Here is a 23,003-nt window from a genome sequence, read left to right as displayed (position 1 = left end):
TACTTTACTGAATACTGTAGGCAATTGTAACAAATGATATTTGTGTATCTAAACATATCTAAACATATAAAATGCATAGTAAAAACATGGTATTATAATCTTATGTGACCACCATCATATATACTGTCATTTACAGATATGGCGACACACACTACATATTATATGTAATGTTGCATCTACCAGATTGCCTTATATGTGAATTACACATAGAAATATTGCTCTATTTCCAACCATAATTTGTGAGCTCTTGGAAAGCAGTAACCTTGTCTTTCAAGTTTTTTTCAGTTAGACCGACCACAGTGCTGTACACGTAGCAAGTACTTAGAAACTAGTTCTAAATTAACTAGGATGGAATTTGAGCAAGGCTTTGGAGTAAACTATTAAGAAGTCTGTGTTCAAGCGCAACCTGTCTGAAATTCCCTTTGAAAAGGTAGAAGACTTTAGACATATTGACCAAGAAGATAATAGCAACAACAGAAGGGAGCAATGATCCAAAACATAGCACATTATTGTTATTATTTTGCCAGTAGAGAATTGGAAGCAGATAAGAGGTTATTACGTAAGGCTTAATTTAGCTACCTGAAATTTCCAAAATCTTTGGAAGTTCTCTTTCTTTTTAATGTTTTTGTCATGGTTCTTACTGTTCTTATCTTTTGGTGTGTTGTGTTTGTTTTTATTTGGCAGTTTTCATCTGAGTTGAGGAATCAAAATGAGACAAAGGTATACTATATTTAGAATAGCTATTTTGCTGGTTAAGAGATCCAAGAAAGATTTGATGTTTATAATGGTAATTCATGCAAGCCTATTTTAAAGCTTTTGCTTTTCAGAACCACCTTAGGCTTTCAAATATAATCAAGCTTTATTTATAAAAATAGTTTATGTTTATATGTGGAATTCTCACATTTTCTAGCTATATGCAATATTAGGAATTTAAAAAATTTTGTTCTTTTTATGCTGAAAGTTAACAAAAGCAGTACTGTACAATTGTGAGGGTTTTTTTTGTCAGTTTATATTGACATAGTGACCTATCTAAACCTGAAGATAAATTATACCAAAGTAAGCAAAATAGAGAGTAAATGATATATATTTTAAACAATAATTTTCTACATATAACACTACATTGCTTTGAAAGAACACGTCCTCAACAACTTGCTTGATATTCAGAACATTCTGAGTATCAAAATGTTCTGGTGGCAATCATCAGAAACCGTGGACCTTCTTACCTACACTCATCTTTACTTTTTTATTGGTTTAGAATCACAAAGAATTTACTGTACGTTAATTTAATCCCTTCATGACTGACCTTGCAGCACATTCTTTTTAAAATTTCATAGATGTATCCAGAGGGAGAGTTTTCAGAGAAAATGAAAGGGAGGTGAGAGTGAAGGAAAGAAAGCAAGGCATAAATTCTTTGGGATGATCCTAATTTAATTGGTTTACATTATTTACTCATCAAACTCATAATGGACAGAAATAAAATCAGTCATTAAAATGTGAACTAAAACAATTGATTGACTTGGTTTTATTTTCCTAGTGACCTAAATTAAATAGAGTTATTCATACAAATTTAATGACAACACAGAACACATCAGCTTTGTAAAACACTTGAGAGAAGCCCCCACTTCCCAATGAACTTTCATTTACAGTATTGCATATTCAACTGTCTTTTGTAGATTATATTTTTTCAGTAGCAAATGCAAAATGTGTGCAACGGAAGCAAAAATTTCCACCCAATTTTTATTTTGCATGTTTACAGTCAGGTAAACATAGGCTGCCGTGAGAGAAATTATTTTTATATTTCTTCACAAAGTGCTCTAGGAGGAGAAATAATTTTCTTAGTGTAAAGCTCAGCCTTTATTCTGTCAGGGAAAGTAATTATGGAAGCAAAACAAATCCACATTGTCTAATTAGGTCATTAAAAAGCAAAAATGCGTCATGGAAGCTTTTCTCCTTGCCTAAGACATAAAGTAAGACAATGAAAACAGTCTGGTAATATAGAAAGATTTAGAATTTGCTTCTTTTCAAAAATAATAGGTCCTTTCATCTTTCTGTTTCCCTCAGATGAAGACAGTTAATTTAGAGACAAAATCTTCTAATTAGTTCAGAGTTTAGTCTGATTATATTTCAAAATATTTAACCAAAAACAGGAAGCTGAAGAAAAAAAGAAAATACATGGAAAAAGTGTCAAAGGAAATGAATAGAATAAAGAGAGTGGGTTGCTGATCAAAATGTATTCTGCAGAGACAAGATGAATATAAAATCTATATTCATATAAACACAACCAATCTGGGATACCGGAAAGCTCTTAAGAGGAATATCCAGGCATCTGCCTTTGGGATTTGAAATCCAGACTTTAATTGTAGTTAACTTAAATAAAAACAAATGGCATGGTTATTTTGCATTTTCCTCTCTCTACTTTTTATCTCTAGAGTTTTAGAAAACTCATGGCTGAAAGTGTTAGGAAACGAAACATGAAAAAGAAAAGAAAAAGAAACTTACCTGTGATCCTCTTGGCCCTCGTTTGTGGTCCCATTCTGAATGCCCCATGAGCTGTAAAGATAATTGTAATAAGTTAAATGATTATTTTACCTGACAAACATTTTTCCTCTTTCCTTTAAAGAATAATCAGATTGTTCCAATCTATATTAGTAATACATTAAATAGCTACTATGAATAAATTAACATACCTAAATTAGTAGTAAACTCCTGGTTTGATAGCTAATATTTTAACTTCTAATCATTTTGAGAGTATTTTAATATCACTGTGTGATAAAGAAGCTAATATATAGCTCTGTCAGGAATATCCTAGATAGATGTCAAACCATGTAAAGCTTTATTTGCATATTAAGCCTTTAGCTTAAGAAAATATTCTGGGTAATTAACTACTGTAGTTTAATCTACTGCCACAAATGATAAGAACCAAAGGCTAGCCAGGCGCGGTGGCTCACGCCTGTAATCCCAGCACTTTGGGAGGCCGAGGCGGGTGGATCACGAGGTCAAGAGATGGAGACCATCCTGGTCAACATGGTGAAACCCCGTCTCTACTAAAAATACAAAAAATTAGCTGGGCATGGTGGCGCGTGCCTGTTATCCCAGCTACTCAGGAGGCTGAGGCAGGAGAATTTCCTGAACCCAGCAGGCGGAGGTTGCGGTGAGCCGAGATCGCGCCACTGCACTCCAGCCTGGGTAACAAGAGCGAAACTTCGTCTCAAAAAAAAAAAAAAGAACCAAAGGCCAAATTAGTTCAAAGATTTTTAATTCTTCTTCAAAACTATAAAAATCTTAAGAGCGCCAAAGAGTGAAATTATTAAATATTTAATGTGAATGCTCAAAATCACAAAATGTAGATTTTTAATAATAACCTATAAAATATTATCATGTTATTCCCATGGTGGCAATAGCCCTGAGCTACTTTGCTTACAAAGAAGAATATTTACTTATTGAAAATAAATTTAACATTACGAATATTAAGGAAATACAAGATACTGACTGAGAGAAATGAAACTCCATTCACCTGTGAGTAATCTCATTATTCATGATTACCAACTGAAGAAGTATTTACAACTAATAAGCAAATACACCAACAAGGTGGACTATACATGAATTTGTGTACATTATTAACATTCCTATATAACAGCAATGACTCTTTAGTAGACTTAACAACAAACAACAGAGCTGTTCACAATAGCAACAAAAATAATATGCCTTTGAACATTATCAAGAAATATGTGATAATCATATGCAGAGAATGGTTAAAATTTACTGATGGACATACAGTGCTACTGGTAAAGAAGACTTAATTCTATAAACTATTGAGTGCTCAGTTCTACTCAGACAAATTTAACTAGATTTCAGGTCTAATTAGATTTCAATCAAACGCTAATAGTATTTTTAATTTTAGAAAATCATAAATTTCATTAGCGAACATAAACATATATAACCAGTATGTCAGATGAATGTAGAGACACAATGGAGACCATGAGAACTCGTGATGTTACATAATGCACTGAAGTTTGCTAGGAGGGTAGATTTAGGTGCTCTCACCAAACTCAAAGAAGTTAAAACTACGATAGATGATGGATGTTAATTTACTTGACCTTAGTGATTACTTTACATTGTAAATGTGCATCAAAACATCATGTTGTACATCTCAAGGATATATAATAAAAAAGAATCCATTAGAGGGCCGGGTGTGGTTGTTCATGTCTGCAATCCTAGCACTTTGAGAGGCCAAGGCAGGTGGATTACCTGAGGTGAGGAGTTCAAGACCAGATAGGCTAATCCTGTCTCCACTAAAAGTACAAAAACTAGACAGGTGTGGTGGTGTGCACCTGTAGCCTCAGCTACTTGGGAGGCTGAGGCAGAGGAATTGCTTGAACCTGGGAGGCAGAGGTTGCAGTGAGCCAAGATCATGCCACTGCATTCAGCCTAAATAACAAAGTGAGACTCTCTCTTAAAAAAAAAAAAAAAATCGAATCCATTAGAAAATTTTACAAGTGATGAAAATACCTTTCTGGTTATCAAAATATATTATAAAACGTAACCAAATTTTGGGATAATGGTTTAGCATTCAAAATGTAAATGAATGAAATAGTTTGAAATAAATATACATATGTGTACCAACAAAACATAAAAAAGAAAATATCAAAAATATTTTGTATTTGATGTATTTAGCTAATAATAAAAAAGGAGTTCATGACCAGCCTGGCCAACATGGTGAAACCCCTTCTCTACTAATAACACAAAAATTAGGTGGGCATGGTGGGGCATGCCTGTAATCCCAGAACTTGGGGGCTGAGGCAGGAGAATCACTTGAACCCAAGAGGCCAAGATTGTGCTGCTGCACTCCAGCCTGGGGGACAGAGTGAGACGGAGACCTGTCTCAAAAAAAAAAAAAAAAAGAAAATGAAAAAGAAAAAGGGACTTTTGAGAGAAAAAAAATAGAGCTTAACCTTATAACAAATGTTAGTACTAATTTTAGATTTAAAAGAGAAATTAAAAAAAAAATAAAACTGTAAATACAAAATAGAATAAAATCCAGGTAAATATTCAACCTATCTTGGAAAATAATTTAAAGAGATCTAAATCTTTAAAAATTTTTTTTTTTATTATAAAAGAGGACAAATTGATTTGGCTATATAAAACTTTAGAGTATTTGCACAAATGTCACATTGGTAAAATATCTGCAGTAAATGGTATGTAATAATAGTATTTTCAGAATATTAAGGGTTCTTACAAATTTGAAAGATGTTATATAATGCACTGAAGTTTGCTAGGAGTAAATTGAGAGAACCATAGTAGTACATTGAGGGAAAAGTAAGAACAATTTATATCATAAATAAACCTATGGAAAGAAACTTAACTGCATTGGAAGTAAAAGAAATTCAAAATAAAGAATGACAAGATACCACTATTGCCTATTATGTTAGCAAATTAATAACGTTGAATATTTGGAAAAGAGGGAGTAAATATATGCTTAGTTTACTCCCATATATATAAGCATATATACTGCCAGCATATAACCAACATATACATATACACATTGTGTGTATATATTTACACATACATAAAATATATATAATACATATATTCTTAAAAGTTCATACCCTTTGAACCAGTAAACTAAGATATAAAAATTCAGTAAGTATAATGTGCTACTAATTGTATGTCCAACAAAATGGAAATTACTCAATAGATTACAGTATACAAAATAATGTCATACAGCAATTAAATTTGGCTTCCAAGACCTTTTATAAAAAAGAACATGTGAAATGTTCACAGTATAATAAGTAAAAAATACAACAAAGTAATTTAACAAATTTTAAGCTACTCCTTTTTAAAAGACATAATCATTTTGAGCCTTGGATTATCATGATGATTTAATTGTATTTGGCTAGCATACAATTTTGGGTACATTGACCCAGATAATGATTATATAAAACTGAATGCTTACATAGTAGATATATCTTTAATGCTTTAATTTTTTAATTTATGGGTTCATTGACATCACATCATCTCAAAAATATTTATTCATACTAATTTAAATTTGATAATATGGTTGACAAATAATAATTAACTAATGAAATAAACAGTGTGATTTAGAAACATTGAATATCAGTTAATTAGTTGTTCTCTAGAACTATCAAAAACAATTCTTGACACATTTCAATAATCTTGAGACATTTATAATACCTTACATTAAAAACAGGAAGATGAGATGGTTGTTTTTGGCAGTCTTAAAGTGGCAACAAACTTGAGCAGTAGGCTTCTAGTGAAATGATTTATCAAAATCTTCTGAAAGAGTTATAAAAGTCTGACTATTAAAACTGTTATCCTCCCTACTGAGTTTAAACTAATAGGATCAGAAAAAGGTGGTAATTTCTCCTATCACAGTAAAAAGTGGTAAATAAATCTTAGAAGCACAAGTTGCAATCCACAATACATTGATTTAAGAGAGAATATTTGATGATGACAGTAAGTCAAAAAGGAAACATTTCTGCAGGACAAGAACTAAAATAAGTAAAGCATGTAATTCACTGTCTTCTGCCATTAATTATCTTAACGATGATGATTTTAGTGAAAGAACAAAAACACTCAAAATGTACACTAATTTGAGTCATCATTTACTACAGAAGATAAGATCAGTTTGGTAATTTGTAAATCAGAGATTGTAAGATGAAACTGTAAAAATTCACTAAATTTGACATTTTCTTTTAAATCATGAAATAGTAAAATTTGCCGTGTGTTATGTATCAGAGTTATTTCCTAGCATTATATAACAAACTGAGCAATATGTAGAACAAAGAAATTCTTTTCTATTCTTAAATATTTATATATTAATATTATCTTCATATTATATTATATTTGAAAGGTAGGAGCTGACCAAGAATGTGGATGTGGTAGTATTTTCAAATGTACACTATGGCTACTTTTTTCAAAGTAATAAAAAGTGTTACAGAAATCTATATCCTACGTGCAATATATTCGAAAAGGAATGAATTCTGCATGTGACAAATGAGATACTGTAATGTTCTACTGCCAGCAGGAGCACCAAAGGAAATAAACAGGATATTTTTCCTTTTGGATTTGAAGAATACAAAGTCTTTATCATTAAACTTCCATTTCTAATTAAAATAATCTGAGCCAAAATTTAGCATGTATTATTTCAGTGTATTTTCTGTCATTCTTTTTAATGTAAAGAAAGAGGCAATGGTGGGGGTAGGGACTGCATAGGGTGTCAGAGCTCTATTCCTTCCTATGATTACAGCATTCTGGCCACTAGATGGGGCATGGGGTGGAGAGTCGGAGGTGTAAGGATAAACTTCACATTAACACATGATGACATACGAATTTTTATCCTATTTGTATAAAAAAATTTACTGTCATAAAAACATTATCCTCAGATAATGGTTGAAAGACTAAAATAAGCAGCATATTGTCAGAATCCTTTAAAAAAAACTACCCATAGTGTGAAAAACTGACTTAATATTATAGATTATTTAAAATAAAATGAGGCATCTGACTACTGGTAAGTGTTCCTGTTAAAGCAGAACATAGGGATAAATGTTTCACAAAGATATCTCCCTAGCCCTATTTCTTGATGTGTGATTACAACAAGTAAAAAATATTGGCTATTTATAATAAATAGTAAAGAAGACAGCTTGCACATTGAAGTCAATGAATTTCAGAATTAAATGCAAAATGATGTTGATATTATTTCAATGAGAAAGTCGAAGCATCCTTTCAATTAGATAAGATTAGTGTTAAGTTGCAGATGACCAAAGTAATCATTTGACATTATCAGAGTAGCAGATAAAAGATATTAATAGGCCACAGACTATGAGGAAAAGAAGAAACGGTGGAATTTTCCTTTTTGCAAAATAATTTATTTGGACTCAACTTTCAAGAGAAATCAACAGCATGCTACTTAAGCAATTCTGGGAAAAGAGAAAGTTTATTAAGATTATATGATACTCTTTTTGGAGAAGGAACGCTTATGATTTTAAGATTAGTTATATAAAGTTGCTAGAACTATAAAGCAGAGAGGGAGAGATTGAGACTGGAAAAATAAATAAAAGTAAGTTCAAATATATCCTAGTTGATAAGAGTACATGACTACTTAATTCAGGAAGAAAAAAATGTTTGTCTCTCACCATCTGTAAAAAATACCCTCTGGCTATTTTATGATTACTCCTCTGGGTAATGACATTTTAATAAGCATCTTACCAGAAGGACTGGGAATATATAGGTCACCAAGTTTATGCCTGCAAATGGCAAACAAAAATCTTCCCCTCTGATGAAGAAATTTTCTAAAAATTAAAAAAAAAAAAAAAAAAAAGGTGTATCTTTCTTCTCTTCTCAGTTCTCATTAACCAAGGTAGGCAAAATGAAGACCCTTAAATTTATTCCTGGCAAATAAAGTAAACTTCCTTGAAAAGAAACACAATCTGTTATAGAAAGCATTTTGAAAATCCTAACTGCTTTGACACTAAGTCATTTTGATCCTTATGGAATAAATTATTCTCTCTCTCTTTTATTTTTAATAATAAATTTCTACATCACAGCCTTCAGCTAACGGTATGTTACACAGTACTTAGCTCCAAGGAAAACAAAACTGCTGCCAAACACAGAATTTAAAAAGTTCACAGGAGAAGCAGCGAAGAAGTCAGCATGGAAACAGAAAGGTTCTATCCAAGCAGAGATATTTTTAACAATAGCATGAGAAATAAAGATCGCTGTTAAGTATATTTCTGTAGGAAAAGTATTTTCCTTTAATGCTTACATGTTTTTCTTCTATTATTTGTTTACATAAAAATCAATGCCTTTTTAGGAACTTATTGGGAGAAAAAAATTCACACAACTATTACTAAAGAGATGAAAAGCTGAAGGAGGACCATAACTAGATGGGAAATAAAAAATTATTTTTGCGTGTAACTTAAAGAGGTGAGAAGTTTTAGATATGAAAAAAAGGGTAATGATGGAAAGTAACAGTCACTATAGTTTTCTTTGCATTACTCTCAAGAAAACCATTCTTTTTACAGCAGCTGAAGATGGCTAAAACATATTTTTAAAGACATATAAAACTAACATACATATAAGGATTTAAAGGTTACCACACAGTCCACTTTTTATTTCATCATTTACTCATTAAGCAGATATATATCATATGCCCATTATGTGCAAAGCCCCGTTCTAGGGACAAACTGTATGCCATTGAACAAAACAAGATGTATCTCTGTCTTCCGGCTATGACATTTTAGTGAAGGCAGAAGAAGATAAACACATAAACATAATATACCAGGTGATGATAAAGCTGTAAAGAAGCTTAGGATAGAATAAACGTAGAGAGAACGAGTAGGGTAATGGATGGTACAGGCCAGAAGCAGAGGTAAGTTTATATAAGTACAGTGGATCGGAGAAGTCCTTTCTGAAAAAGAGACATTTTATCAGATAATTGTATAAAGAGCCAGACACAAAAACCTGGGGGAAATGCACGCCAGACAGAGGAAATAGAAGTTGAAAAGGCCCTGAAGCAGGAACAGGAATGGTACCTCAGGAGCAGCAAAGCATCTCTATGCTAAAATTTAAAAAGGAGTTGGATTTTTGTGATTATTGCTATATATTTGGCATTTAATATTTTCCTTTAGTATAAAGTTAATCATTAGCTTCAGTAATTAAAAATTACAAGAAAAAATTCTCTAGAGAAATACTAATACATCAGGGATTCTTCTATCCCCAAACTCTTACTTAACTCCATTCAATACAATAAGAATTTACAGAATATACACCATATGCCACAAAGGCACTCTTAGTTATACTACATAATTTTATTGTCCCTTTACATATGGGTTTTGTTTTTCAAGAGTCACAAAATGGATAAGAGGAGGGGTTGCCTTTTAGAACCACATTTACTCTGATGAGCACAGAGTTTTCGATTTGATAAGAAACTAAAAGCTCTTCTTTAACCTTGGCATGTTTGATTGGATTCTTTCCTTGGCATACTCTTTCCTTAATTTCTATACTACTTATAAATATATATATAAGTATAAATAAATGCTCTCTGCAGCATTCCATGTGAGAAGATGAGCCTGGCTTCCCCTGCCTGCAGGTTCTCCCAGAGGCCAGTGCTCTGGACTGGGAAAATCTCTCATAGTTTAGGCCAGCTCAGCCCTTGTTAAGTCTTTTTGTGAAATTGTTCTTATTTTTTGGTGTTCCTTTTCCGGATCTCTTATTATTCATAGAGTAAGAATGTCAAAATTACCTTGCATTCTTTAGAAAACGAATGGTGGATATCTGCATTTGGTCTGGGGCTTAGGCCAAAAAAACTAGACAGAATTCCTGGGGTTCCCATATACTGTTTCTCAGCCCTCCAGGCATCGGTACTGGGGTTTGGGATTTAGAAAGACCAAATACAGGTGGTGCTGAAAAAATTTACCTGCCTGTATAATTTTTTTAAAACCTATGCTGGCAGGAACCGCTTGCATAACTTAATTTACAAACTAGTAGACCACATCAACCTTCTGTGGGTGAAACAGATGTGATTCGCAGCCATAGTCTTGTAAACAGAATACCTTGATTATGGCTACTTCATCACCTGTCCCCACTCCTCAAATCAATACCATGCTACAAGGTATTATCAAGTGATGTTGACGATTTCGTGGGGAGACGAGAGGACATCGTTACATTATACAAAATACAGCAAAAAGCCATAAAAATATCCATTAGGTATCTCTCCATAAAAGTTTTCCTTTTTGTCTTCTCTTTAAAAGTTTTGTGTGTTTTGTTTGTTTGTTTGTTTGTTGGCAGCCACCACCTCTTAGCCTTTACCCTTGGGATAGGGTAAGAAGAGCGTGTCTTTTTCAACATCCTGGTTCCAGCCTTTCCTCCAGGATCTTTCTCAGGATCTAAATCTCTTACTGTTCTCAAACAATTTAGCTTTCTCCTGTATTCCTCATCTTAAACCTTCACACAAATTAGCAGGAACAAAAAGATTCCTTAGAGTTCTTAAACTTGACCCTCTTGGTTTTAAAAAACACTGAAAGCCTGAATATACAGCATTGTAGCTGAAATTAACAGATACTTTTTCCTTTCACAGTTGGTGATAACAACCTAAGTTCCATTCACTTGGTTGACACTAAGTTCCTGATTCTGACTCTTAGCATTTCAATACAGCAGCCAGTTTAAATTTCAGAAGCACTAGGAATGAGAAGGCTTCAGATAGAGACAAATTCAGATATTCTAGAGTTTGAAATTCCAGCCTCTCTACTACAAATTCTATATCTATTTCTGATGATGATGCTCCCATATACTGGTTTAGAATGTTTCCATAATTCTATTTCTGTCCCTGTTATCACAATGATAATAATTACCCTAAACCTATATGCTACCACTAATCTTACAACGCTTCCATTATTTTCACTTAATACATCTAGTTTATCTTGATTACTTGGAATTTTTACAACTTTTATTGCGAATTTGCATTTGGGGAACTATTAACAATAATGTAATCATATCAGTCTCACGCTTAACTTTTCCTGTAAGATATTTTATGGAAAATGGTAATAAAATAAAATAAGCTTGTGAAATTCTGCAAAATATCATCCCCTCTTAGATAGGCCTAGTACTTGTTAGCATGTTAAAGTCTGAGGAAGTCTGAAAGGAACTCAGTTGAAACATTTCTAGAAGTATGTGATTATAGAAATTTCTTGTTTCAACAGAGATTTACAGTTTTCCATGGAACAGAAACATATTTTGAGACATATTTTTTAGTTTTATAATTTGTAATATATTATTTCATCACTGAGAAACCATAGAGGCATATGTTCCATATTTTATGGATATGGAAATGAGTTAAGAGAAGAAAAATAGTAACATAACCAGCAAGTGGTTAAATATGGATTAAAGTGTAGGCTGGCTGGTTGCAAATCATAAACTTTTTATTCCTGCTGTGCTGCTTTCAACAATAAATAATTACTGAGTCCAAACTAAGTATCAGGTCCTTGGTACTGAAGTATATTTGTAAGGAAAAAGAAAAAAACTCCAGATTTGATTTGTCTTCAAGGAATTCATGGTTATAGTTAATATGATGGGTGTATTTCTTTAAAATCCATTTTCCACCCTCTAATCCCCAAGCAGTAAAATAAGAGAAAAAAATGTAATGTCTCTGAAAATCCTTTGTACTATAATCATATTTTTTAATGCTGGCTAAATAATTACCTTAAAATATAAATTATATATCAGATGTTTAGTTATACCAAATTATCTATTAGTACATCTCAATACAAATTTTTCATTTCTATATTCACCTATCCATTCATGTGTGCATTCTTTCAATATTTATTGGAGAGATATATACAAATATATAGCGAGTATAAGATATATATATTTTTATGTATATATCTTATATTTAAAACATATATTTAATTATATATCTCATGCTCTAAATATATATATTATATTTAAAACATATATTTAAATATATATCTTATATTTAAAATATATATTTAAATATATATATCTTATGCTCCATGTAAACATAAAAAATATTGAAATTGACAACCTAAAGGCACCACAGGAGTCTTGAAGTACATTCTGAATAACTAATAAAGTGTAGCCTACATGTTATGCATGTTAGCTCTAGAGTCTAGACTGGTTCAAATCGCACTTCTGACTTGATATTCAGTCTTACTAGATACTTGATCTTGACAAGTTATTTAATGTCTTTGTGCCTCAGTTTCATGTCTCTATAACTTAGCTAATAATAGCATCCAATTTATATGGTTTTGTAAGCATTAAATGAATCATTCACTTAAGCCTTAGTACAGTACCTGGTACATAGTAAAGACTCATTAAATATGAGCTATTATTTTTATCACTTTTAATAATTATATAATCAAACAGGCATTATTGCAATCTAATTCACTGAGAAAAGTAAAATTCACATGATATATATTATTACTTTCTATTAAACTAGAACAAGAAAAACCCATTCCTTGACCACGCTGAAACACAATTTACAGAATTTGATCAATCTATAATTAAAACATCATGCATCATTACTGAGAGTAACATGTAATGCATGTGCATGACCATGGAGTCTACTGAATCAGTGGTTTTCTGCATAGCAATTGAAAAATCTAAATTTTAATATTAATAGGTCCTCTTGGGATAGCTTAATCTTCCTCAAGCATAAAGAGTAGCAAAAAGCTACACTTTTGGGCCAGAGAGGCCCAAACAGCAAATGTTTGAAAAGATCAGCTAGGGAAAAGCTACAAGAAAGTCTGTTCAGTATGGAAAGGACTTGCACTTTTAGGTGTATTATTATGTTAGTTGAAAACACAATCAAATTTCTAATGCAATTGATAGGCCTGTTTATAAAAAAACAAGCAAACCAAACCAAATAAACTTACTCCAAAAATTCCATGAAAATATTTCTAAAATAACAACAATAAAACAGATTTTAGGTTCTGGGTAGACAAAACGAAATCGTTTTCTCATGAAATATTTAAACAAGGCATTATGAGTTTAATTTATGAACTATATGAACTTAACTTCAGGTGAAACTCAAACCCCCAAGCACCAATGAATGTGACTACAAATCTGTATTGTACAGTTTGTTAAACTACCTCTTGCATTATTTATGTCAATTTGAGTAAATGAGTAGGAAACAAAAAATAAAATAAAGGTCTCCTGTATTACTTCTAGCTCTTCACCTGTCGTTTTATGACTGGATCATGCTAATATTTCTGTTTCCCTATATATTTAGGTTTCATTTATAGCATGCCTCATGAAAAGACTCATTCAAGGCTATTTTGCACAGAAAATTATTAAAACTCAGACAAACCCACTGGCACAACTTCAGGAGACTAATCTGTAAAATTGATCTCTTTTCTTAGAAAAAATTGGAGATCCTAGAGAAAATAATAAAATCCAGACAAGCTGTGGCAAAAGCTTTAACTCGAACAGTATTTATGACTTCTTGCATTTGGATAGATTTAAGGGTCTTTTTCCTTTATATTTATCAAACATTGTGATATATTGCATTAAGTTTAAACAACATATAATTTCTTAGACTGTAGCATTAAAATTATGTGCTGAAAAACATAAAAACTGCTTTGATATCCAAATAGTTTACATTTATGGACCTAAAATATGTAAGTCCAAGAAAACTAAAAGAGAAAGAGAGAGAGAGAGTGTGTGTGTGTGTGTGTGTGTGTGTGTGTTTGCTGTTACATACACCAACAAAACTATCTAACTCAGAGGAAAATTCTCTAAACTATCTTTTTTAGAAATGGTCTTTAAAATTGATAAATAGGTAACCTTAAAAAATAAATCTCAGTAATTAAAACATTGAATTCATTTTAAGTCTTATAAATGACAAAAACACTGAATTGGTTTTTATACAATTTTAATGTGAAAGTTACATTTTTCCAAAAATGTCTTTTGCAAAATTTTTAAAGTCTTATTTTATTCAATGCTTAATTGCATTTTTCATCAGTGTCAAAAAATCTTCAGCAAAAAGACAAAATTCCCAACATTTTCCCTGCTACTTACTTCCTACTCCCCAATCAGCTTGACTTTGGGAGGTTGTTGAGAAAAGCAGAGATGAACTACAATATGTACTAGTCCCATTACATGACCCTTGGGTTTCTTATTTGTCCTCTGAAGCGGATTTGTGTGAAAAATTTAGTTCCAATTTCAATTAGTAGATTTTAACAAGACATGCACATTTTGTGCTCAACTTCTTAAATGCTGAAGAAAATAATTTATTCTAAGACTTGAAGATATTATTTTGACCAAGTTTAAAGTACATCTCTGCCCCTAAATTTAACCTTGCCCCTCAATTCTTCTTGGCTCCATGACCCATTTGATATGTTGAAAGTAATTTCATGGGTTTATTTACAATAAAACTGATGCTTTTTTGTAGAAACAAGTTCTATTGCAAATGTATTCCTCTGAGTGATATATTATGCAGACTTCTATTTAGGGATAAAAGAAAATAAAGTGAAACAGATAATTTGGCAAAGAAAAGGAAAGAGAAAAAAAGAAGAGTAAAGTCTGGCCTAAAATTATAATTAACTGAAGCAGTCAGAATTGCAGGTACAGAATTAACCAGGTACTTCTCTGTTTCTGTTCCTACCACAAGTACAAGAACTGAGAAACTTATTCATTCTTTTCATTATTTCAGCCAAATACAATGTTCTCTCTATCCTTGATAAAAGGCAAAAAATACATAAATAGAGGTTAAGGTATGGTCACTTGTGGCTGTAATCCCAGCACTTTGAGAGACTGAGGTGAGAGTATCACTTGAGGAGGCCAGGAGTTTGAGACAAGCCTGGGCAACATAGTGAGACCTCAGTCTCTACAAAAAATATTTTAAAAGTTAGTCAGGTGTGGTGCTTTGCACCTGGTAATCCTAGATATTCTGGGTGTTGAGGCAAGAGGATTGCTTGAGCCTAGGAGCTCGAGGCTATACTGAGCTATGATTGTGCTACTGTGCTGGACTACAGTAGGGATGGAGTACAGCCTGGATGACAGAGGGACATCCTGTCTCTTAAAAAAGTAAGTTACCAATGTCCTTTTCAATTTGAATCAATAATATACAGTTAATAGGATACTTGGCTTTTTTGATTACATATTGAAATGGAAAACCAGATTATTTTAGGAGTGGAAGGGTATTAAAGAAAACATATGATTTAAAAAAGATATTAAATACATTTTCTTTGCTTTAATCATAATTTGGAGTATTAAATGTTTTCCACAAAACATGTTTTACCATTAATTGCATTCCAGACAAGAAGGGGAAGAATGGGACAAGGAAAAGAAAAAAAAAAATCTGTACATTATCCCCATGTCCTAGCAACGCTTCCTAATGCAATTTCCATGAAAAAAATCTGTACATTATCACCATGTCCTAGTCAACGTTTTCCTAATGCAATTTCCATGAAAAAGATCTGTACATTATCACCATGTCCTAGCAACGTTTTCCTAATGCAATTTCCATGAAAAAAATCTGTACATTACCACCATGTCCTAGTCAACGTTTTCCTAATGCAATTTCCATGAAAAAATCTGTACATTATCACCATGTCCTAGCAACGTTTTCCTAATGCAATTTCCATGAAAAAAATCTGTACATTATCACCATGTCCTAGCCAACGCTTTCCTAATGCCATTTCCATGAAAAAGATCTGTACATTATCACCATGTCCTAGCCAATGCTTCCTAATGCAATTTCCATGAAAAAGATCTGTACATTATCACCACGCCCTAGCCAACGTTTTCCTAATGCAATTTCCATGAAAAAGATCTGTACATTATCACCATGTCCTAGTCAACGTTTTCCTAATGCAATTTCCATGAAAAAATCTGTACATTATCACCGTGTCCTAGCAACGTTTTCCTAATGCAATTTCCATGAAAAAAATCTGTACATTATCACCATGTCCTAGCAACGTTTTCCTAATGCAATTTCCATGAAAAAAATCTGTACATTATCACCATGTCCTAGTCAACGTTTTCCTAATGCAATTTCCATGAAAAAGTCTGTACATTATCACCATGTCCTAGCCAACGTTTTCCTAATGCAATTTCCATGAAAAAATCTGTACATTATCACCATGTCCTAGCAACGTTTTCCTAATGCAATTTCCATGAAAAAAATCTGTACATTATCACCATGTCCTAGCCAACGCTTTCCTAATGCAATTTCCATGAAAAAGATCTGTACATTATCACCATGTCCTAGCCAATGCTTCCTAATGCAATTTCCATGAAAAAAATCTGTACATTATCACCACGCCCTAACCAACGTTTTCCTAATGCAATTTCCATGAAAAAGATCTGTACATTATCACCATGTCCTAGCAACGTTTTCCTAATGCAATTTCCATGAAAGAAATCTGTACATTATCACCATGTCCTAGTCAACGTTTTCCTAATGCAATTTCCATGAAAAAATCTGTACATTATCACCATGTCCTAGCAACGTTTTCCTAATGCAATTTCCATGAAAAAAATCTGTACATTATCACCATGTCCTAGCCAACGCTTTCCTAATGCCATTTCCATGAAAAAAATCTGTACATTATCACGATGTCCTAGCAACGTTTTCCTAATGCAACTTCCATGAAAAAAATCTGTACATTATCACCATGTCCTAGCCAACGTTTTCCTAATGCAATTTCCATGAAAAAAGTCTGTACATTATCACCATGTCCTAGCCAACGTTTTCCTAATGCAATTTCCATGAAAAAAATCTGTACATTATCACCATGTCCTAGCAACGTTTTCCTAATGCAACTTCCATGAAAAAAATCTGTACATTATCACCATGTCCTAGCCAACGTTTTCCTAATGCAATTTCCATGAAAAAAGTCTGTACATTATCACCATGTCCTAGCCAACGTTTTCCTAATGCAATTTCCATGAAAAAATCTGTACATTATCACCATGTCCTAGCAACGCTTTCCTAATGCAATTTCCATGAAAAAAAATCTGTACATTATCACCATGTCCTAGCCAAAGTTTTCCTAATGCAATTTCCATGAAAAAAATCTTTAGTTTCACACTATTTGTGGAGAAATTTAAGAAGTGGAATTAAGAATCACAATTCTAATGCTTAAATTTCTCCACAAACATGAACAGAAACAAATTCAAACATGATCAGAAAGTCACTTTTGAAAACTCAAAGCTATATTGTCACTAAAAAGGAGTAATAGGGTGATTTTCCTGTTAGACTCAATTTACACTTTTGCAGAAGTTGTCCTGAAGAAATGACTATTCCTGTGCTATTTCTGGTTGCAGGGGTACCCCTATGCCCAAGAGAGCAAATTCAATTTTTCGGACTCAATAAGTTACACAAAGTATAATCATAACTTTAACAGCATAGCTAAACTGGACTTCCCAGCTTGAGTTTGTAACAATTTTCCTCCATCAAGCTACTGTTATTCTAACTAAATTTATTTTTTAGCAATTCCATATTTCAGAGTTCATTAGAACCAGAAACTAGATTCCTTATAATAATCCAGGCCAAAATGTAACATACAAAGACAATTTTTACTTTGAAAGAGAAAGATGGTCAGAGGAGGCTCTGAGAAACTGTGCTATGTATTCAATTCGTAAGTCACTAATAGACAACGTGGTTAAAAATGGAATCCATTAAATTGGCAGATATCTTATTTCCAGGCTTTTACTTGCTGTTTTAACAATCCAGTCCTGTTATACAATTTACCTCCATAGTTTACAGTATTGTGATTAAGGGTGGACTCCGGAGCTGTATTTCTTATAATCGAATCCCAATTTCATTCTTACCAGCTCTGTGAATCTGGATAAATTACTTTATAATTTCTAGGTTAAGTTTCCTCATTTGCAAAATGGAAATAATAAGACTACCTACTTCATGTAATTTTTGTGAAGTCCAGATGAGATAATCAATGTAACATCATTCAATGTCTTCTCATTTATTTTAGAGTTAAATTTGATTTCACTGATACAACCTAAAGGTTTGGATGCTGTTCATCTTGTTTCAATAGCAGAAACCTTAATGATCTTATTTGCTACATGGCAAATAATTGCTGTGTGTTAAGGAATTCAATATATGCTTTTTAAAAAGAATAACTGTTGGTTTTGTACAGGAAAAAATCTAATAAGGCTAGGCGCAGTGGTTTACACTTGTAATCTCAATATTTTGGGAGGCCAAAGTCAGAGGATCACTTGAGCCCAGGAGTTTGAGACCAGCCTGAACGATGTAGTGGGATCGTGCATCTACACAAAATTTAAAAAATTATCCAGGCATGGTGGCACACGCCTATAGTCCCAGCTACTTGGGAGGCTGAGGCAGGAGGACTGCTTGAACCCAGGTGATTTAGGCTACAATAAGATTTTAAAAATTCTACTGTTGAAGACACAAATCGTAAATAATTTTTATCCCTTTACTCTCAGAATTTTTTGTCATCCCGTGCCTTGCATGACAAATATGCTAGCTGCCCATCCTGTATACATTGTATTCTTCTTCCTTATTCACAGAACTCCAGTTCTCATAGAGGTGACAGTGGGTCTAGGTAAGAAATTATTTCCCGCAACCTCAACTCCCTTACAGATCAAGAGATCATGGAACACAGTCCTGGTTAATAAGACACACGCAGAAGTCACTGTGTGAAGCTTCTAAAAAAAGTCTTTAAAAAGGGAAAAACTTGGCTAGCTCATGTCTTTTGCCTTTCTGCCTTCCTATTTTTCCTGCCCAGAAGCAATAAAGGATTCTGCAGATAAAGCAATGATCATCTGACACAAAGTGACCAAGAAGGAAAGATAATTCCCTCTGCCCCAACATCTTGAAGCCATGAAAATGTCATCATTAAGCTCTATTTGAGCAGAAATACACAAACACACACACACACATACACACACACACACGTGTGATTTTATATGAATAGTAGCAATAATGGCAGGCAGCAAATACACACTGGAAAAGGCCCTGGAAATTGAAAAGAAATAGAACTACACACTTTAGCTGACTTTGAATTTTCTCCGGAATAAAAGCGTATCTTTCTAACTATCTGATTGTTAGAAACCAATTTCCATTACAAGTTTGATTCTTACCATGTATGTAACACATCAAATGCAATCTCCTGAGTTAACAAACATGGTAGAAATAACTTATGGATATCTCAGTCTCTTTTGTTGCCATATATCTGGCTATAGAATTTTGAAAAGACTCTCACTACTTAAAAAAAAAAAAAGAACAAATGCATGTAGTCAGAAAAGCCAGGTAAAACTAGTTTAGAGACTAGATATTTCAGAAGTATATATTATAGAACTTAGATTTAATAGCCATTTCAGGAAAAAAAAGAAAACAGCTTTTAGATATGCTGGGCTAGACATGTTATTTTTAATATAGAATATCACGTGGCCTTTCATACTGTGAGCTCAGAGTAAGTAAGAAATAAAGCAAACAGTATCTCTGAATCTACCTTAAAATCTAACCTTTAGAATAATTTGTCATTAGATTTTGTTTTAAAAATAAGCACACACAACAATGGCATTAAGAAAGTAAAAAGGCAATGCGGGGACTGAGAGAAAATATTTTCAAATCATAAGTCTGATATGAGACTTATACCAGAATTCTTGTATATAAAATACAGAATTCCTATACTTTAATAATGAAAAGAAAATAATCTAATTGAAGAATGGGCACAGGATTAAACAGACATTTCTCCAAAGAAGATACACAAATGTCCAGCAAGTACATGAAAAGATGCTCAATTTTAGCTATTGTTGGCATGCAAATCAAAACCACACACACATAGAAAATAACAAGTGTTGTTGAGGATGTGGAGAAATCAGGAACTTTATACTCTGCTAGTGGAAATGCAAAGTGATACAATCACTTTGGAAAAACCATTTGATAGTTTCTCAAACTTTTAAACACGGATTTACCATATGATCCAGCAATTTCACTTCTAGATATATACTCAAGAGAAACGAAAACACCTATCTACACAAATATTTGAACACAAATGCTCATAGCAGCATTATTCATAATAGCCAAAAAGCAAAAACAACTCAAATGTCTACTAACTAATCAATGGATAAACAAAATATGGTATATCCATAAGATGGAATATTATTTGGCAATAAAAAGGAATGAAGTAGAACTGATACATGCTACACCATGGATAAACCTTCAAAACATTATGCTAAGTGAAAGACATCGATAAAAAAAGGCTGCAAATATTTTAATCACTTTTATAAGAAAAGTCTAGAATAGGCAAATCTATAAAGACAGAAAATAGATTAGTTGTTGATTGGGACTGGGAGTGGTAAAGAGGCAGGTGGGAATGAGAAGTGACTGTTAACAGGAATAGGTTGTTTGGGGGGCATGATGAAAATGTTCTGCTATTAGCAGTGATCGCTGCATAACTTTGCAAATATAATAAAAACAATAAACAGTATACTTTAAATGGATAAATCACATGGTATATGAATCATATTTCAATAATACCTCTATGCACATACACACACATCTCACAGTAAAGGATCTCCTTGAGGAAAAACTGATAAACATCAGTCTTGTCATCTCTATTTAAATTTGAGAAGCACTGTTAAAAATATTGAAGAATAGAGTAGGGAATTATAACTAACTTCTTCATATGTAAGATATTTTTGCTGTATTAAACAGTAAGTATAAGCATGGTTTATTTCTAATAGAAGTGATAAATGTATGTATGATGATCATTATTCCTATTCGTAGTGACTCTGGAATTATTTAGGAATCTTTTCACTTACATTAGTTCCACCTGCAGTGTCTGAACCAAATTGAGATTTTGTAAGTACTTACACTGTTTTTATTTCAAAATTGGCTCCAGGCATAATACTCCACTGAAGAGACGCAATACCTACCTTTTTGGATTTGTTATTTTAAACTATAGTTCACATAGTAGCTTTCATTTTCTTTTTTTCTGTGAGTAAATCCCCTCCTAAAACACTTTAGCAGAGATTTCAACACTAATACAAATACATAAAACTTATTAATCAAATAATTCTCCAAATAATTGTTTTGACCAGTATGTAACCCTTCACATAATTAATAATAATCATATAATATAATATTATATGCTCAGAGCTGTTGAATACTGCCTGTGCAATGAAGACAGAATGCTGGCCATCTCATTTTAATAGGGAAGAAAAATATGTAAGCATATTAAAACAAAATGTAAGCACACAAAACATTTTGTTTTGTTTTAGTGGTTGAGTCCTTATTATGTACCAGACATGTACTATTTATGAATTATTTTATAAATCCTCAAAATAACCTTCTAAAGCAGTATCATTTCATCTCTCTCACAAATGATAGGACTGTGACACACAGAGAGCTTTTACTATGTGGAATCCTCGGAAGGTCCCACAGACAGAATGCAAACAGCATAGAAGGTCTGCCTTTGAAACACTAGCTCTTACTCTCTACATTTTATTCCTCCACATATAAATGGGTAGGTGCTAGGAAGCACTAATATGGAAACAATGAATTCTTCCCTGAAAGACTGGGGCATCAGTGAAAACTGAGCTAAAGAAAGGAGGTAACGTTTGAGTTGGGTTTTAAGGTATGTATAGGAGATTACCAGGGATGGGGAGAAATCCTAGGTAGACTGGGGTCAAGACATATGAAACCTTATACATGAAGTTTAAGAGTTCAGGATATACTTTAAAGGCAAGAGGAGACATAGAGAATGTGAAAGTATGAATTATATGGACATACCTGTATTTCAGAAAGACGAATCTATCAACATAATAGCAGATTATTTATGTAATGGGAGAACTTGTGGGAAGAGAGCTGACAGCAAAATTACTTAGAAGACCTTTGCTAAATGTAGAATTAAATATCATTTTTTATTAAATTTCATACTTATTCTCTTTTCATTCCCACAAAGAAAGATGGGGTCAATTCAAAATACATTTCAATTTCAATACAAGCATTTCACCCTTTCACATTTAATCATTCAATGATTAAGCCATAAAATATTCATAATATTGTCTTTGTTTTTGCATGAGGATGCAACTGTGTCAACAGGTATAATTAGCCAAAAAAAAAATAAAAATAAAAATAAAAGCAAAGCCTAATAAATTAGAAAATCCAGCAAAAGGAGATGGAGGACTGACATTTCAAAGGGGGAAAAATATGATTCCTTTAAATAGGTAATTTACATCTCAATTGCAGCCTGAGCCCCCTTCACAGAGCCAGAAAATGTGTTCAAAGGTCTATCATGGTTGCCAAGCACTGAGATTTCAATACTTTTAATTACACAGATTAGTGTGAAGGCTTGTCTCACTCAGGACACTGCACTAAAACTATAAATATGAATATGGATGAGAGGATACACTTACCTCATCACATACATCCTTTTAAGACAGATCAACATAACTGTTTTGCCTTTGGGGTCATTGTGACCCATTAGAGGAAGATCATATCCACCTTGCCTATTGGAGAGGACCAAAAAAGAGGAAGT

The 23,003-nt window shown here is 32.7% G+C and overlaps 1 protein-coding gene across 4 annotated transcripts in view; it reads right to left on the bottom strand.

Moving 5' to 3' along the window:
* Nucleotides 1-23,003, bottom strand: part of PDE3A (phosphodiesterase 3A) — a 320,464-nt gene that overhangs the window by 121,326 nt on the left and 176,135 nt on the right. For all 4 annotated transcript variants that reach the window (XM_012447662.3, XM_064377771.1, XM_012447663.3 and 1 more), the window contains exon 2: nucleotides 2,500-2,550. In XM_012447662.3, the coding sequence (XP_012303085.2) occupies nucleotides 2,500-2,550 (51 nt within the window). The remainder of the gene's footprint in view (nucleotides 1-2,499; nucleotides 2,551-23,003) is intronic.

This window comes from Aotus nancymaae, unplaced genomic scaffold (genome assembly GCF_030222135.1).
Source record: "Aotus nancymaae isolate 86718 unplaced genomic scaffold, 86718_ANA_hifiasm-v0.15.2.pri h1tg000016l, whole genome shotgun sequence".
NCBI classification, from domain to species: Eukaryota; Metazoa; Chordata; class Mammalia; order Primates; family Aotidae; genus Aotus; species Aotus nancymaae.
The sequence above is the reverse complement of the archived record's forward strand: the minus strand, read 5'-3'. Positions and strand labels throughout refer to the sequence as shown.